Source organism: Notolepis coatsorum (genome assembly GCF_963971535.1).
Source record: "Notolepis coatsorum genome assembly, chromosome: 8".
NCBI classification, from domain to species: Eukaryota; Metazoa; Chordata; class Actinopteri; order Aulopiformes; family Paralepididae; genus Notolepis; species Notolepis coatsorum.
In genome coordinates, this window is record NC_140172.1 from 95644281 (window position 1) to 95663771 (window position 19491).

At 49.3% G+C, this 19491-nt stretch overlaps 1 protein-coding gene across 1 annotated transcript in view; it reads left to right on the forward strand.

The window, feature by feature from the left end:
- The window catches only part of map6a (microtubule-associated protein 6a), a gene marked incomplete at both ends in the record, with an annotated part of 96916 nt that overhangs the window by 71620 nt on the left and 5805 nt on the right, over positions 1 to 19491 (forward strand). Inside the window, 3 exons of the mRNA XM_084320477.1 lie at positions 291 to 510; positions 1600 to 1823; positions 6273 to 6383. Of these exons, the coding sequence (XP_084176603.1) occupies positions 291 to 510; positions 1600 to 1823; positions 6273 to 6383 (555 nt within the window). The remainder of the gene's footprint in view (positions 1 to 290; positions 511 to 1599; positions 1824 to 6272; positions 6384 to 19491) is intronic.

Sequence of the window (19491 nt, forward strand, 5' to 3'; positions counted from 1 at the left end):
ATAATGCCATAACACTGACCTATCTCAAAACTGCTGTGTGGAGGATTCTGAGAACTATGATAAAACATGAGACTCTCACACACACTCACAAATCTAACACTAACAAATCCTCAGTTTGTTAGTAATGCATCAGCCACATCCTATATTGTTATAGTAAGAATTCATCCAGAATTACATCATAATTATTAACTATAATAACTAATAAGCATCGCTGCTGGGTGTTTTTTTAAGGACCTTGTCGTGACTCAGCACATTCTGATGAGAGCTGACCTTTATTCCTCCTTACGCAGGACCGAGTTCAAGGCTTACCGGGACGTGAAGCCTGCGAAGATGATCCGGGCCAAGTCCCAGTACCTCCCGCCCAATGAGAAGACCAGTCTGGAGACCAGCTACAGCGCCACCTACAGGGGAGAGCAAGCACAGCAGCAGCCGCGCACTGACAACAAGGCTCAGGAGAGAAGGAGGATACGCAGCCTGTACAGTGAGCCTTACATAGACTCCAGCAAGCAGGTGAGAAGGCTACAGGGTTTTGACCCTTTTGGGCCACCGTATTTTACATAATAGATTTAATGTGGTTTCTTTTCTGCTCCTGATCATCCAACTGCGCACCGCAGAGTTCACTGACAAACCCTCTGTATGTTGTAAAAATGGAAATCTGTTAAATTGCAGTGAAGTTGAACATGTCCTCCCGTGATCAGAGGACACTGAATCCTTGTGTTAATTACAGCTTAATGGAATGATGTAGTTGAAAAAAATAGCAATAAGGATCGCAGTAGGGATTGCTCTCCTTTCATCTCCATCATTTCATTGAGCTGTAATTAACAGAATGATTCAGTGTCCTCGTGAAATAGCTGGAAAACATATTCAAATACAATTCATTAACGCTTGATAACTGACAAACTTAATAAATGTGTGAAAGACTTTGTACAGTTTTTGGGATATGGGTGAGATTATTTACTAGATAAATCCACGTTGTTGCCCCTTTAAATCTGTGGGAATAACTGAGTGATTCCAATCTCAAGGCATCTTCAGTTAAGGAATCTTAAATTAGGCTCCAGGGTCCCCCAATTTGGCAAAAAGGTTGAGTAGTTACGCGAGGAAATGACTAGTTCATTTATAGGCCTTATATTCTATATTATATATTCAAATGCATTATAATTCAAATTGCATGTGTCCGGATGTCAGAATTCAGTACTGGATCTACAAATCCTTCTGTTTAATCATCTTCCCATTAATTTGCTTAGATTTTTTGTACACTTGATCTCAAGAAGGTGCTGAACGAGCCCAGTGAGCGAAATCTGATCAACTGCAATGTTAGCATGGTGATATTCACTGTCAAAGATGCAAAGAAAAATTATAATTTATATTCTCCTTTGTTTTATTACGATTTACTCAAGCATAGTAACAGACACAATATTTCTGACACTGGGAATACAGTCCCTGAGGTCCATAGATGTCCCTAGATACCAAGAACATGCAAGTTGACCTTGTAGAAGTGGAGCAATCTTCCATTTACTTGGGCATGTACTTTTAGGCGGATTTTCTGAAAATAGGGCTAGAGCTTACCAGGTTAACTCCCACTATCCAACGTTCTCTTAGGTCGACAGGTATACCGTCCCACGCACCAAACCCAAAAAGGCAGGCACCACAGGCACCGGCCAGGGCAAGCCATCAGTGAAGAAGGTCCGAGACAAGCAGAGCGCTGCACTAAGGGGCGCCACCAGGAAGAAGACCTCAGAGAACCAGCCGGAGGAGAACCGGCCGGCGGAGGGGGACAAGGAGAAAAGTAAAGAGATGAACAACAAACTGGCTGAGGCAAAAGAGTAAAAACCATTTAGCACTACTTTCTTACACTTCTTCTTTTGTGGGGAAAAGAACACGGAGGGCGGAGGCTGCAAAATGAATTAGGGGTTCTCATCTTTGTTCTCTCCCCTCTTTCTCTCTCGCTCTTTCTCTCTCTCTTTCTTTCTCTCTCTTTCTCACTGTCTCTGTTTCCTCTTCTCCTGCCCCACTATCTATCTATCTATCTATCTATCTATCTATCTATCTATCTATCTATCTATCTATCTATCTATCTATCTATCTATCTATCTATCTATCTATCTATCTATCTATCTATCTATCTATCTATCTATCTATCTATCTATCTATCTATCTATCTATCTATCTATCTATCTATCTATCTATCTATCTATCTCTCTCTCTCTCTCTCTCTCTTTACTCACTCTCAGTATTCTCTCTCTCTCTGTTAGTTTACCCCTCCCCCGTCTCTATCCTAAGTGTGTACAGTAATATCAATGAAATGCCGGGGTTTTGGACATGACATCCACCCCCCCCCACCCCCCAGCCCCCTGCCTCACATTACATTGGATCACTATGGTAACGTGTGGGAGTGAGTGAGCATCTCCTCCGCTCTTTGATGCCACCCATCAACCCCCACTCTCCCTCCTCGTCTCCATCACCAGGTCGCCATGGCTACCGGCTGCCTGGCTATAGCCAATGGATGGCTCTCGTTGCATGGGCCCACCGACAAGCAATTCTGTGCGGTTTGGCTTCAAACAGCCAAATAGATTGCTGTGTTGAGTTTATCAAGGATTTGTTTTCTTTTCTTTGGGGGGGGGGGGGGGGGGGGGGGGGGGGGGGTTGTTATCAAATTGGCTACCATGGGGCCTGTATTTATCTAGCATCATAATAAGAGTGCTGCTCAGAGACCAAATTGGCTAATAAGCCATAGTGATGTGTATATGGTCATGTGACCAGAGCGCTGATCCTAGATATTTGTGCAGTGGAAGTAGGATAAATACGGGCCCTGGACATGATTTCTTTACTTTCTAAATTCATGGAAAAGACATTCATTCTGAAAATCTTTGATAAATGTGCAGCTTGGTTGATGGTCAGTGTAATAGATCCATGGCTTGGTTTGTGGCTGCTCTGTGTGTCTGACATACTGCTCTGTGTGTCTGACATACTGCTCTGTGTGTCTGACATACTGCTCACGGTTGCAGTGCTCATATGGAAACCATATGTCTGATACCAGATCGCCATTATTATTGTTACAACGCTTTGTTAGAAAGTAATTTAAACAAACCAAAATGTCTCATTCTGTTATAACATATTGTTTATCTGTCAGCTGTTGCATTCATTGTACTGAACTGAAAGATGAAGACTGGTTTTGAACACGTCCAACAACTCATATCCTCCTCATTCAGTAATCCCTTCCATTTATATATAGAAATGTAGTTTAGGTCACACAAGGCTATATTATGCCGTAATGCCCATCTTGCTGCCACCATCTGGGCCGCTCTAAATTGATTATGCATTACTACACTATCATGCGCATCGTGGATGAGTAGTGAGTAGTACTCTGAATTAAATCATACTACCCATCATGCAATCGTAATTACATTTAACATCTGAATACGTGCATTTCCATGACTCAACAAATGGAATGTGGAAAATGGAGCTGGCTGGAAAGTGCAGCTTTGAGTAGACTTTGAGTTATTTTGTCTGTACAGTAGTACATGTAGTGTACTCAGTCTCAAAGGTCATATCCTTCTGTAATGCGACATAGCTATGAGGCAATGACCCCAAATGCACTCATACACACAAACACACACACACACACACACCATGGTTGACTATGACCAATGGGATTAGACCCACATGCAACCACACAGCAGAACATTCACATCCCTGTTCAAATAATACTATTCACATCGTCTCTAAAAGGAAAGAAGAAAACAAAGGGTATTCAGCTAGATTCAACAGATCGATCACATCCCTATATCATTGAGGAATTCAATCCAATTTATTTGATTTGTTTGTGGGCATTTAATTTGATTTCAGTCTGATGATAAGAACAGTGTCTCAAGCTAATACCTCTCTTTACTGTAACATACCCCAATGATAACTCAGTGATGCGCTGGTAAGTTTGAATGCTGATCTTACTGGAATGCCCCCCTTTCCGAACTTCACTGTGCTAGAGTTGGGGTTCGAAAGCCTTTTGATTGAATCTGAATCCAATGCCGAATCTGCTCACTGAATCCAAATCCTTTTCAAATCCCTTATGAAATCTGTTGTAGGTCATTATTTTGGTGAAAGAAGATGAAAGGAAAGAAGAGTTAGGTAAAGAATGTGTAAAGAATGTGTACAAAGTCAACATTGTCTATTGGCGATGTTGTACCTATATGTAACTACTACATATAAATGTAAAAACAAATCATACGTGATTTTTTATTGAAAGACTGCGGGGTTGAGGTCGAGGGGAAGTTGTAGATGGAGAGGGAAGGAAACGATTTGATAAGAGGATTTGTTTAGACACTTTAGCTTAAAAAATCTGGCTATTTTATTCACTTGGAACCTGTTCCAAAATGGAACCCGGCTATAAGAACCCTAACCCTACACTGTGCGTCTCTCTCTGTTTGTGACCGCATGTCCTTCTGTTTGTCTTACATAGGCCCACATTTCAGGCCACTCCCCTGGACCAGGTGTGTATGGAGTGTGTTGATTGGATTAGGTTTGGTTTACTTTTGTTGTAAGATGTTGATTTATTCTGGACTGAAATGGGTTTATTTTTGGCCTTGTGTGGCACAACACTGAACATTTCAGCCAATGCTTGTGTATCAGAGGTATACCAAAGTATACAAAATCAAGCCATTTTACTTTTATTCTTTTTTTCTTTTTAAGCTGCAGCTTCCTCAATGGGATATATTGAGGGGGGAAATAGAAAATAACAATGTTGTTTTTTATTAACCTATGTGTTAATTTCCAAATTGATGACGAAAGACGTCTCTGTGTACATACTATAGTTAATGTATGTCTATATATTTCCACTGAGCCTTCATTATTGACTGAACTAGGGCTTGGTCTAGGCTTTAACCCTTTCACTACCACACTACAGAAGGTTAACCCTTTCACTACCATACTACAGACGGTTAACCATCTGTAGTGTGGTAGTGAAAGGGTTAACCTTCTGTAGTGGGGTTGTGAAAGGGTTAACCCCTTTGTCGTGTGGCAGTGAAAGGGTTAACCGTCTGTATTGTCACAGTGAAAGGGTTAACCCTTTGGTAGTGTGGTAGTGAAAGGGTTAAATGTGGCCCAAGGCATAATGCCTCCTGTAAGTCTTAGTTGGTGGTATAGAGGAAAAACACTAGAGACGTTAGCCCTTCCTGGTCGGTTAGAGCTACAACAGAAGTTTATTGCACAGGGTCTATCTTGTCACCCCCCACCCCACCGGTCCACCCCCCCCCCCCCCCCCCCCCCCCCCCAGCTCACTGCTGTCATGTGTTATCTGCTAGTCAGCATCCACCCTCCATTTGTAGACCGTGTTGTCTCTCTCTGTGGTTCCTTGAGTATGTCACGGCCGTGTCCAGGCTGAGCACGTGTCCAGTAAGGGATGAGGGCCAGCTCATTAGCATTTTGCAGCCTTTGGTTAAGGGGGGGGGGCTTTGTCCCGTTAACACAAGAGAAAGGGGCTTAGGGGGGTTAGTAGTACATGTGGAGAGTGCTTAGCAGCATACAACAACACACCCGGTGCTGTCTATAGAATAGAAGGTATGGTGAAGAAAGTTATGTCTTGGGCTAAAACATAATAATAATTAACTGTGACGTGCTTGTGTTTCTATCTGCTTGCTCATATTTAATGAACAAATAAATGCAAAAAAAAAGCAGAAAAGCGGTGTCTTCTTGGTTCTTTTTGTTGAGGTGGGGAGGGAGAGAGATTAGAGGTTGCAGGTGTCTGTTGACATTGTGTTCCTGTCCCAGTCTTTGTGAGACAAACTCAATATCTACCGAATTAATCCACATGGAAGAGAATTTTGCTGTCAAATTTTCTTTCTTATGCTTTTAGCAAAAGATCGCGCGCCCACATTCTGGCATGAGCTCGGACATCCTTTTCAAGGGCTTTGCATGTCGCTGCCATGTGAGAACTGAAGGATATATTGTGTCTTTGCATCATGTGTCTAATATATTCAATGAACTCACCCAAATTATATAGCAACATGAATGTCAAAAGGATGTCTAGAACCTTATTCCAGAATACGATGTCATGTGCTTTCCGAGCCCTGAGAAATGTACAAATATTTTTATATCATGCCGTAATCAATGCTATGCTCTCATGCGTGTGACAATCACAAAGTGTGTGACTATTTCTATTTCTATCATTTTCAATCTGGTTGTCATCGTTTATCTTATTTGAGGGATGTCAAATTGGGGGGTTTGATGCTGTGCAATTGTCTAGTGCGCTAATGAATGACATTCTGATTCATTTGAAGGGTTGTGTTAAAACAGTACCACTACATACAGCTCTGCCAGCCAATCCGAGATATTGGCTGGGTGCAGACACTAAAGCAACACCTGTGGGGCTGTGCACTCCCTGATACCAGGTAATCCCAAAGTCACAATATTACACACAAGCCACTAATGCCACTCATTCATACATCTTTACACATGCCTCATTTGAATTCTGATTTCTTAAAAAAATATATATATCTTTTCTATTGCAGTGGCACAGTTTATTATTTTTTGAACCAGTCAATGCAGGCCATAGCCACTTGGATTTCTCTTCCATATGGAGACACTAGCGTGTAGGGGAGGGGACAGGGTTTGTTTGATTGCTTGCTGTCTTGTCCTATACACGTAAGGTTCCTTAAGGTCCCTGGGTTTTAAGTGTCTCATCTTCATCATCATCATCATCATCATCAGCGAGCATCCTTGAACCCCTGTGCGGCTGCTGTAAGATGCACCCATTGCTCTCGGTTATAATAGGAATAGGTCAAGGCTAAATTAATTGCATGGCTGCATAAATGTGCCTGTTGAATTATTCACATGAATAGTCATCAATCAATCCCTCTGTTATCCGTAGTGCAAGCAGATCTAGAGCCAGACACCAGCTGTATGTTTGATATAACATCATCACTGGATATTATATCAAGCCGACATATTGTTAGCTTGCTGTATGCTTCAGAGCAAAGAAAGCATATTATAGGATAAACCTCTCCATAGTTTTTTGTATTACAGTTATTTCTTTTTATTTGTACGTTTGTTTGATTGTTTGTTTATTTCATCACTTTTGACCCATCACTAAGTAATAGTTGTCACAACACTTGTTTACTGTGAGACCTGCAATCTGAGTGAAAAGTGTCATATAATATGATCCACACTTGATAAACAGTAGAGGGGGGGGAAATAAACTTGACTTTTGGCACATATTCCTTCAAAATACATTTATTTGGGATTGTGTGCGTGTGTGTGTGTGTGTGTGTGTGTGTGTGTGTGTGTGTGTGTGTGTGTGTGTGTGTGTGTGTGTGTGTGTGTGTGTGTGTGTGTGTGTGTGTGTGTGTGCGTGCGTGCGTGCGTGCGTGCGTGCGTGCGTGCGTGCGTGTGTGTGTGTGGGTGTGTGTGTGTGAGTAATACATTTACAATATAATATGATAAATCTATTTAGTAAAAATAAATGGTTGATTGGGTTCAATTTCCTAACTGGAAAATATACTGTAGTTCTGAGTAACATGCCTTATCATATGTTATTGTCCTCATTCTGCCTTTCTTGCTAACAAATCTATGATCACTTGTCTATAGCACACATGTGTTTTTAGAGACCGTGGACACGGCTTCATAAGACAGTATGGAATACATTCACTTATGGATTGTATGCGAGTCCAGTTCCTGGGGTTTAAAAAAAGAACCATCAGCCTCCTGCCACTATATATAAACATGCAGAGGGTGCACATTCAGAACACCTTTTCTTGCATCAGTGGACATTTTGCACAGTTTGCACAAAAATGCACTCACATACTGTAACTGAGGGGTACAATTCCCTGACTGTATTAATCAAGTATTAGTATCATTAAACTACTACCGTGTATGTACATTACTGGCCTTACTGTACACAAGTATATTAGATGACAACACTTCCACAATGAAACGGTTTCCACACAAATACTCGTTTAGAATATTTATTACATAAAGAATATTATATTACATTACTTTGGTGCGCTTATAAGGCAAAGAATGTACGTAAGTAAATCAATATGGAATGTTAGGAATTAGATCTGGTATTCTGGGGAGGGGGGGTGTACTACCGGTTGTAAGCCAGCAGGGGGAGGCAATGCTCTATGAAAGTCAATGGTCCACGGAGCTTCAGCAAGGCACCTGGAGACGGTGTATTACTCCCTGAGTCAGCGGGGAAAAGCAGCCTGGTCCCAGGGTGCGCGCCGTGCAGGTGAAGGTGGAAGCCGTGGAGTCTCTGGTACGACAGAGACGGGCTCGAGTGATGGTCTCACGGGCAGGTGTAGATCCCACAGTAGCAGTGGGGTAGGCGGTTCTCTGCTCCAGCAGCTTGGTCAAAGCAATGAAGAATAATAATCCTTGCCGGAAAGTGGCTCTGCTGGTCCGGTGTAGGTATCCTCCGGTGCGCGGTAGTGCACGGTTGAACTTGACGTTACTATCCTATTAGTACGCGGCAATAAATGCTCTATGTAGACGCACAATTACCCACTTCACGTGGTCTTTGACTCGTAATGAAGGTTTACTAATAAATAGCGAACGATACGTTAAACAAACGTATTAGGATAACACGAGACGCTATCTTGGGGCGATGCGAGCCCTACTCTGCCCACGTTGCGTAGTGGGGAGAGACGTCACTTGGATAACTGGAACTGAACGAGACTGAACGGGACAAGGGACTAAGAGGAGTTCTACATTTCTTGCGCCCTATTTATGTGCACGGTGAACAAATAGTACCATTCGTATTTCGGTAGCCGTATTCCTACGCGGAACCGGGGCTAGTTGGGACATGTTCGTGTCGGTAGCTTTCAAGTCAGCTCTAGGGGTAAGTCACTGGCGCCTAGGGGATCGCTTCCAATAGGAGAACGAATATTATGGTCTGTCCTGTAGACTAAAGGGATATTCAGTGTATATGTACAAAGAATACACAAGGGATATCAAACGATATACAAATATTATACATGGGATCTCAGGCAATAAATATATATATTCGGTTTAATCTGACCCTTTGTAACAGCCGCCCCCTAATTAGTCCCACCTAATTAGCTAAGCAGAGACAGATTAACCGCACTGTCCACTACTCAATGTCTGTGAGGGGTCGGGCAGTTCACAAAGTCAGGGGTCATGGTCGTCATTAGGCGAGTCGGGGAGCCTTGGCGACTCTATCAGCCTCGCCACGGGTCGGTTGTAGATCCGCCCTTGGCCGAGCACTTCTGCCACTCTGACCTTTCCGTCGGCACCAATGGTCACTTTGCTTACGCGGCCGGCCGGCCACGCAGCTCGGGGTGGTGACTGGTCTATGGTCATGACGACTGGACGGGATGAAGGGGGGCTTAGGAGGAAGCGGGCCTGAGACTGCTTTGATCTGTGCTTGGCTGTGCTTTCTCCTCCTCCGTCTGTTTCTCTTGTTCGCTCTGTACCCCGTGTGAGGAGAGGCCGGTCCCGGCCGCCCCGTCAAGGAGTCGCTTGGGGTGCTGGGTTCGAGGTCAGCTACGTCTGAAGCGCAGCTGAGGGGGGTGGAGTTCCGAACTCCCTCTGGTACCCACGGTTCTCTCACGGGCCTCTCGCTTAATGTCAATAGCCTCTGCTGTACGGGGGAGAGGCCGGTGTCGCTCGCCTCTGTGTGTAGGCAGCTTGTAGACGTGGGTTGACTGTCAAGTCCGTAGAGGGGGCCTTGGAGCGTCCATCCCAGTCGGGTCTGAACCGCGACCGGGCATCCTTTGGGTCCGACGTGGGCCGCCTCAATTGGGAGAATGAGGTCCGCGTGGTCGGAGCCGATGAGCAGGGTCGGTGTGGCGCCGTCGATAAGCGGTATAGGTAGTTGACGTAGGTGCCCATACTTAGCCATCAGCTGTGGGATGGGGTAGGTGTACTGCGACAGGCCTATGTCGTGGCTGGTGAAGACGTTGCTTATACTATAATGCTTCTCAGGCTGGTCCACCGCTGCTATCTCGAAGGAGACCTTTTCACCCTTTATGGTCTTCTGGTCCCTTCTGATGGTGCGTATGGTCATCGTATCTTTGAAGCGAGGAGGAGAGTCTTTTCGGACCCATCGTCCAGGACGGCGTAAGTGTCCAGGACCTTGTCCTCGTGGCTCAGGAGCACTCTGACCACTTTGAGGAGCACACGGGGGGTCCCGCTATGCTGGGGGTCTATGTGGAGCACTCCTGTCTCGGGTGGTGACGTAGACTCTATATGGTGCGAGTCGCACCTTGACTCCCAGTGTCTGCCGTAGCAGTCGGGACACCAGGGAGCGGTCTGGTGGAACTTTGGTTCTGGTGCCACCGCCTCGGCATGGTACATTACCGCGACGGGCCCACTCGGTTGTCCTGGCTGACGCTTGTTGATGTCATGCAGGACCTCCAGGTGGGTGCCACCGCACCTGCTGCACTTCTTTTTCAAGCGGCACTCAGCTGCTAGGTGGCTGCGCGCGCAGCGGAAGCAGCGGCGGTGGTCCTTGACCCACTGGCTCACATCATCCGTGGTCAGCTTCTTGAAATCTTCGCACTGATAGAGCCGATGTTCTCCCTCACAGTACTGGCACTCAATCTTCCACTGGTCCTCTTTCGTCGAGGGGGTGTTGTGGTTCTGGTGCTGCGGTACTGATTCGGCTTGGTGCATAACAGTCACCGATCTTCGGCCATCGTTTACTCTCCTAGGTCCCTCTCTGGAGCTTGGTGTGCTCCGCACGAACGTATCCAATCGTAGGCTGCTGACTTCTCTCGCCAGGAAGTCGGCCAAGTCTAGGAGGGATGGTTCTGGACCGTTAGGATCACGGTGGTCTCTTTGCCGCCTGAAGCGCTCCTGTCTGGCGGGCGGCAGCTTCTCTAAAATCCTCTCGACGTTAGAGTTGGCGTATAGCTCGTGCATACCCTTTTCTCGTTGCGCTCCCAGCATCCCTACCAGGGACTGTACTTTTATAGACAGGTCGTCTAGTGAGCGATTGTCTGTTGCTGGGGGTAAGCGGTCAATATGCCTTATCTCTTCTATTACGTAATCCCATATACGTCCATATCTCTGGTCCAGCGCTGCTAGAGCCGCGGTGTATGGGGTCGTAGAGGTGGCATAGGCTAGCGCTATATTGTGCGCCCGGGGCACTTTCAGGTGCTGCAGTAATATTGCATACTTGTGGCGTTCATCAGCGACATCCACCATCATTGTCTCTAAGCACATCCGGAGCTCCGTATACTGTGCTCGATTCTCATGGGTGAAGTCTGGAAACGTCGGTGTGCCAATGTATGATGCCATGGATGACTGGCACATCGGTGAGCGTTGGGGGAGAGGCCTCCTAGGCGAGTCTCCTCTTGCGTGTCGTCTTGGGCTGGTACTTGGTGGGTACCGAAGGTCGGGTACCCAGGTGCTGTTCCTCGGGGCTGACGGTGCGTCAAACTCACCCGTGAGTTGAGTCGGGGGTTTGTAGCGCAGGGCCTCGGGGCTGACTTCTGGGCTGTACTGGACCTCCTGGTCCTGAGTACGTTGCTGCTGGTCGGCTTGACACTCCTCCTCCTCCTCCTCCTCTCCCTCTGCTAGGACCTGGAGTCTTCTGTTCAGTCTCTCGGCGTGGTCCGGTTCTTCCCGGTTGCTAGGTCTCGTATGGACCGGCCGGGGAGGGGGTTCCGAGACGTGGACAGGATCCTCCTGTTGGCGGGGTCCCGGGTCGCTTCGTCGGGTAGGGGAATGTGTCCTAGACCCATGTCTTGACGATCTCTGGGAGCTCCGTGCGGAGTGAGGGGGTGTCGCCATGGCAACCAGTTTGTCCATCAGCTCCGCCTGCAGCCGGTCGCGCTCTGCCTCGCGCCGGGCATGGGCTGCGTCGCGCGCTGCTTCGTGCTGGGCATTGGCGATGTCGCGCTGCGCATTGGCGCTGGCCTGGGCAGCGTCGCGCTGTGCGTTGGCGACGTCGCGCTGGGCATTGGCGCTGGCATGGGCAGCGTGGAGCTGTGCATTTGCGACGTCGGCGCGGCTTCTCTCAATGTTCTCTTCTGTCTGGAGGCGTCTGGTCTCCAGTCTTATTCGGTCGTCTTCACTCCTTTGTTGCGCCTGGAAGCGCTCTCGCTTGCCTGCAAAATGTTCGCGCTCGCACGTCTGTTGCGCTTGAAGTCGATCGCGTTCGGTGGAGGCTGCCAGGGTGGCGATGAGTGCCTGCGCCAGCATCTTGTCCGCCTCGCTGGGGGAAGACGCCGTTCGGGGCGATCGGCTCCCGGCAGTACTTGTTGGAGATCCGTTCTCCTGTTGCGTACCGAGGAGATCCGTCTCCTGGGTGCGCGTCTCTTTAGGGTTGTCTTCCTCCCGGAGCTGATCGGGGACTATTTCTTCGGTATTGTCTGGGGGTAAAGTCGTGTCAGTTCCCTCCTGGTCCCCACCGTGAGCTTGGTCAGTTACATTAGAACCCACTAGGGCCTCTGTTGGCGGGGTAGCCTGGTTGTTAGGGTCGGACATAATTTTACTTTCTACTTTTTCCGCGTTTAACTTCCCTTTAAAGCTAGGTATTGGACTGACAGAGTATGCCTCTAGATAGGGAGGTGGCTGCCGTCTGCGCTGCGGGCGATCTAGCTTAGGAGAACCGTTTGTGGAGTGTTCGTCATCGGCCATGTCAATATTAATATTATATTAATATTACGCTAATTATTATCCGGCTCGAAGGACCAATTGTAACTGAGGGGTACAATTCCCTGACTGTATTAATCAAGTATTAGTATCATTAAACTACTACCGTGTATGTACATTACTGGCCTTACTGTACACAAGTATATTAGATGACAACACTTCCACAATGAAACGGTTTCCACACAAATACTCGTTTAGAATATTTATTACATAAAGAATATTATATTACATTACTTTGGTGCGCTTATAAGGCAAAGAATGTACGTAAGTAAATCAATATGGAATGTTAGGAATTAGATCTGGTATTCTGGGGAGGGGGGGTGTACTACCGGTTGTAAGCCAGCAGGGGGAGGCAATGCTCTATGAAAGTCAATGGTCCACGGAGCTTCAGCAAGGCACCTGGAGACGGTGTATTACTCCCTGAGTCAGCGGGGAAAAGCAGCCTGGTCCCAGGGTGCGCGCCGTGCAGGTGAAGGTGGAAGCCGTGGAGTCTCTGGTACGACAGAGACGGGCTCGAGTGATGGTCTCACGGGCAGGTGTAGATCCCACAGTAGCAGTGGGGTAGGCGGTTCTCTGCTCCAGCAGCTTGGTCAAAGCAATGAAGAATAATAATCCTTGCCGGAAAGTGGCTCTGCTGGTCCGGTGTAGGTATCCTCCGGTGCGCGGTAGTGCACGGTTGAACTTGACGTTACTATCCTATTAGTACGCGGCAATAAATGCTCTATGTAGACGCACAATTACCCACTTCACGTGGTCTTTGACTCGTAATGAAGGTTTACTAATAAATAGCGAACGATACGTTAAACAAACGTATTAGGATAACACGAGACGCTATCTTGGGGCGATGCGAGCCCTACTCTGCCCACGTTGCGTAGTGGGGAGAGACGTCACTTGGATAACTGGAACTGAACGAGACTGAACGGGACAAGGGACTAAGAGGAGTTCTACATTTCTTGCGCCCTATTTATGTGCACGGTGAACAAATAGTACCATTCGTATTTCGGTAGCCGTATTCCTACGCGGAACCGGGGCTAGTTGGGACATGTTCGTGTCGGTAGCTTTCAAGTCAGCTCTAGGGGTAAGTCACTGGCGCCTAGGGGATCGCTTCCAATAGGAGAACGAATATTATGGTCTGTCCTGTAGACTAAAGGGATATTCAGTGTATATGTACAAAGAATACACAAGGGATATCAAACGATATACAAATATTATACATGGGATCTCAGGCAATAAATATATATATTCGGTTTAATCTGACCCTTTGTAACAGCCGCCCCCTAATTAGTCCCACCTAATTAGCTAAGCAGAGACAGATTAACCGCACTGTCCACTACTCAATGTCTGTGAGGGGTCGGGCAGTTCACAAAGTCAGGGGTCATGGTCGTCATTAGGCGAGTCGGGGAGCCTTGGCGACTCTATCAGCCTCGCCACGGGTCGGTTGTAGATCCGCCCTTGGCCGAGCACTTCTGCCACTCTGACCTTTCCGTCGGCACCAATGGTCACTTTGCTTACGCGGCCGGCCGGCCACGCAGCTCGGGGTGGTGACTGGTCTATGGTCATGACGACTGGATGGGATGAAGGGGGGCTTAGGAGGAAGCGGGCCTGAGACTGCTTTGATCTGTGCTTGGCTGTGCTTTCTCCTCCTCCGTCTGTTTCTCTTGTTCGCTCTGTACCCCGTGTGAGGAGGGGCCGGTCCCGGCCGCCCCGTCAAGGAGTCGCTTGGGGTGCTGGGTTCGAGGTCAGCTACGTCTGAAGCGCAGCTGAGGGGGGTGGAGTTCCGAACTCCCTCTGGTACCCACGGTTCTCTCACGGGCCTCTCGCTTAATGTCAATAGCCTCTGCTGTACGGGGGAGAGGCCGGTGTCGCTCGCCTCTGTGTGTAGGCAGCTTGTAGACGTGGGTTGACTGTCAAGTCCGTAGAGGGGGCCTTGGAGCGTCCATCCCAGTCGGGTCTGAACCGCGACCGGGCATCCTTTGGGTCCGACGTGGGCCGCCTCAATTGGGAGAATGAGGTCCGCGTGGTCGGAGCCGATGAGCAGGGTCGGTGTGGCGCCGTCGATAAGCGGTATAGGTAGTTGACGTAGGTGCCCATACTTAGCCATCAGCTGTGGGATGGGGTAGGTGTACTGCGACAGGCCTATGTCGTGGCTGGTGAAGACGTTGCTTATACTATAATGCTTCTCGGGCTGGTCCACCGCTGCTATCTCGAAGGAGACCTTTTCACCCTTTATGGTCTTCTGGTCCCTTCTGATGGTGCGTATGGTCATCGTATCTTTGAAGCGAGGAGGAGAGTCTTTTCGGACCCATCGTCCAGGACGGCGTAAGTGTCCAGGACCTTGTCCTCGTGGCTCAGGAGCACTCTGACCACTTTGAGGAGCACACGGGGGGTCCCGCTATGCTGGGGGTCTATGTGGAGCACTCCTGTCTCGGGTGGTGACGTAGACTCTATATGGTGCGAGTCGCACCTTGACTCCCAGTGTCTGCCGTAGCAGTCGGGACACCAGGGAGCGGTCTGGTGGAACTTTGGTTCTGGTGCCACCGCCTCGGCATGGTACATTACCGCGACGGGCCCACTCGGTTGTCCTGGCTGACGCTTGTTGATGTCATGCAGGACCTCCAGGTGGGTGCCACCGCACCTGCTGCACTTCTTTTTCAAGCGGCACTCAGCTGCTAGGTGGCTGCGCGCGCAGCGGAAGCAGCGGCGGTGGTCCTTGACCCACTGGCTCACATCATCCGTGGTCAGCTTCTTGAAATCTTCGCACTGATAGAGCCGATGTTCTCCCTCACAGTACTGGCACTCAATCTTCCACTGGTCCTCTTTCGTCGAGGGGGTGTTGTGGTTCTGGTGCTGCGGTACTGATTCGGCTTGGTGCATAACAGTCACCGATCTTCGGCCATCGTTTACTCTCCTAGGTCCCTCTCTGGAGCTTGGTGTGCTCCGCACGAACGTATCCAATCGTAGGCTGCTGACTTCTCTCGCCAGGAAGTCGGCCAAGTCTAGGAGGGATGGTTCTGGACCGTTAGGATCACGGTGGTCTCTTTGCCGCCTGAAGCGCTCCTGTCTGGCGGGCGGCAGCTTCTCTAAAATCCTCTCGACGTTAGAGTTGGCGTATAGCTCGTGCATACCCTTTTCTCGTTGCGCTCCCAGCATCCCTACCAGGGACTGTACTTTTATAGACAGGTCGTCTAGTGAGCGATTGTCTGTTGCTGGGGGTAAGCGGTCAATATGCCTTATCTCTTCTATTACGTAATCCCATATACGTCCATATCTCTGGTCCAGCGCTGCTAGAGCCGCGGTGTATGGGGTCGTAGAGGTGGCATAGGCTAGCGCTATATTGTGCGCCCGGGGCACTTTCAGGTGCTGCAGTAATATTGCATACTTGTGGCGTTCATCAGCGACATCCACCATCATTGTCTCTAAGCACATCCGGAGCTCCGTATACTGTGCTCGATTCTCATGGGTGAAGTCTGGAAACGTCGGTGTGCCAATGTATGATGCCATGGATGACTGGCACATCGGTGAGCGTTGGGGGAGAGGCCTCCTAGGCGAGTCTCCTCTTGCGTGTCGTCTTGGGCTGGTACTTGGTGGGTACCGAAGGTCGGGTACCCAGGTGCTGTTCCTCGGGGCTGACGGTGCGTCAAACTCACCCGTGAGTTGAGTCGGGGGTTTGTAGCGCAGGGCCTCGGGGCTGACTTCTGGGCTGTACTGGACCTCCTGGTCCTGAGTACGTTGCTGCTGGTCGGCTTGACACTCCTCCTCCTCCTCCTCCTCTCCCTCTGCTAGGACCTGGAGTCTTCTGTTCAGTCTCTCGGCGTGGTCCGGTTCTTCCCGGTTGCTAGGTCTCGTATGGACCGGCCGGGGAGGGGGTTCCGAGACGTGGACAGGATCCTCCTGTTGGCGGGGTCCCGGGTCGCTTCGTCGGGTAGGGGAATGTGTCCTAGACCCATGTCTTGACGATCTCTGGGAGCTCCGTGCGGAGTGAGGGGGTGTCGCCATGGCAACCAGTTTGTCCATCAGCTCCGCCTGCAGCCGGTCGCGCTCTGCCTCGCGCCGGGCATGGGCTGCGTCGCGCGCTGCTTCGTGCTGGGCATTGGCGATGTCGCGCTGCGCATTGGCGCTGGCCTGGGCAGCGTCGCGCTGTGCGTTGGCGACGTCGCGCTGGGCATTGGCGCTGGCATGGGCAGCGTGGAGCTGTGCATTTGCGACGTCGGCGCGGCTTCTCTCAATGTTCTCTTCTGTCTGGAGGCGTCTGGTCTCCAGTCTTATTCGGTCGTCTTCACTCCTTTGTTGCGCCTGGAAGCGCTCTCGCTTGCCTGCAAAATGTTCGCGCTCGCACGTCTGTTGCGCTTGAAGTCGATCGCGTTCGGTGGAGGCTGCCAGGGTGGCGATGAGTGCCTGCGCCAGCATCTTGTCCGCCTCGCTGGGGGAAGACGCCGTTCGGGGCGATCGGCTCCCGGCAGTACTTGTTGGAGATCCGTTCTCCTGTTGCGTACCGAGGAGATCCGTCTCCTGGGTGCGCGTCTCTTTAGGGTTGTCTTCCTCCCGGAGCTGATCGGGGACTATTTCTTCGGTATTGTCTGGGGGTAAAGTCGTGTCAGTTCCCTCCTGGTCCCCACCGTGAGCTTGGTCAGTTACATTAGAACCCACTAGGGCCTCTGTTGGCGGGGTAGCCTGGTTGTTAGGGTCGGACATAATTTTACTTTCTACTTTTTCCGCGTTCAACTTCCCTTTAAAGCTAGGTATTGGACTGACAGAGTATGCCTCTAGATAGGGAGGTGGCTGCCGTCTGCGCTGCGGGCGATCTAGCTTAGGAGAACCGTTTGTGGAGTGTTCGTCATCGGCCATGTCAATATTAATATTATATTAATATTACGCTAATTATTATCCGGCTCGAAGGACCAATTGTAACTGAGGGGTACAATTCCCTGACTGTATTAATCAAGTATTAGTATCATTAAACTACTACCGTGTATGTACATTACTGGCCTTACTGTACACAAGTATATTAGATGACAACACTTCCACAATGAAACGGTTTCCACACAAATACTCGTTTAGAATATTTATTACATAAAGAATATTATATTACATTACTTTGGTGCGCTTATAAGGCAAAGAATGTACGTAAGTAAATCAATATGGAATGTTAGGAATTAGATCTGGTATTCTGGGGAGGGGGGGTGTACTACCGGTTGTAAGCCAGCAGGGGGAGGCAATGCTCTATGAAAGTCAATGGTCCACGGAGCTTCAGCAAGGCACCTGGAGACGGTGTATTACTCCCTGAGTCAGCGGGGAAAAGCAGCCTGGTCCCAGGGTGCGCGCCGTGCAGGTGAAGGTGGAAGCCGTGGAGTCTCTGGTACGACAGAGACGGGCTCGAGTGATGGTCTCACGGGCAGGTGTAGATCCCACAGTAGCAGTGGGGTAGGCGGTTCTCTGCTCCAGCAGCTTGGTCAAAGCAATGAAGAATAATAATCCTTGCCGGAAAGTGGCTCTGCTGGTCCGGTGTAGGTATCCTCCGGTGCGCGGTAGTGCACGGTTGAACTTGACGTTACTATCCTATTAGTACGCGGCAATAAATGCTCTATGTAGACGCACAATTACCCACTTCACGTGGTCTTTGACTCGTAATGAAGGTTTACTAATAAATAGCGAACGATACGTTAAACAAACGTATTAGGATAACACGAGACGCTATCTTGGGGCGATGCGAGCCCTACTCTGCCCACGTTGCGTAGTGGGGAGAGACGTCACTTGGATAACTGGAACTGAACGAGACTGAACGGGACAAGGGACTAAGAGGAGTTCTACATTTCTTGCGCCCTATTTATGTGCACGGTGAACAAATAGTACCATTCGTATTTCGGTAGCCGTATTCCTACGCGGAACCGGGGCTAGTTGGGACATGTTCGTGTCGGTAGCTTTCAAGTCAGCTCTAGGGGTAAGTCACTGGCGCCTAGGGGATCGCTTCCAATAGGAGAACGAATATTATGGTCTGTCCTGTAGACTAAAGGGATATTCAGTGTATATGTACAAAGAATACACAAGGGATATCAAACGATATACAAATATTATACATGGGATCTCAGGCAATAAATATATATATTCGGTTTAATCTGACCCTTTGTAACAGCCGCCCCCTAATTAGTCCCACCTAATTAGCTAAGCAGAGACAGATTAACCGCACTGTCCACTACTCAATGTCTGTGAGGGGTCGGGCAGTTCACAAAGTCAGGGGTCATGGTCGTCATTAGGCGAGTCGGGGAGCCTTGGCGACTCTATCAGCCTCGCCACGGGTCGGTTGTAGATCCGCCCTTGGCCGAGCACTTCTGCCACTCTGACCTTTCCGTCGGCACCAATGGTCACTTTGCTTACGCGGCCGGCCGGCCACGCAGCTCGGGGTGGTGACTGGTCTATGGTCATGACGACTGGACGGGATGAAGGGGGGCTTAGGAGGAAGCGGGCCTGAGACTGCTTTGATCTGTGCTTGGCTGTGCTTTCTCCTCCTCCGTCTGTTTCTCTTGTTCGCTCTGTACCCCGTGTGAGGAGGGGCCGGTCCCGGCCGCCCCGTCAAGGAGTCGCTTGGGGTGCTGGGTTCGAGGTCAGCTACGTCTGAAGCGCAGCTGAGGGGGGTGGAGTTCCGAACTCCCTCTGGTACCCACGGTTCTCTCACGGGCCTCTCGCTTAATGTCAATAGCCTCTGCTGTACGGGGGAGAGGCCGGTGTCGCTCGCCTCTGTGTGTAGGCAGCTTGTAGACGTGGGTTGACTGTCAAGTCCGTAGAGGGGGCCTTGGAGCGTCCATCCCAGTCGGGTCTGAACCGCGACCGGGCATCCTTTGGGTCCGACGTGGGCCGCCTCAATTGGGAGAATGAGGTCCGCGT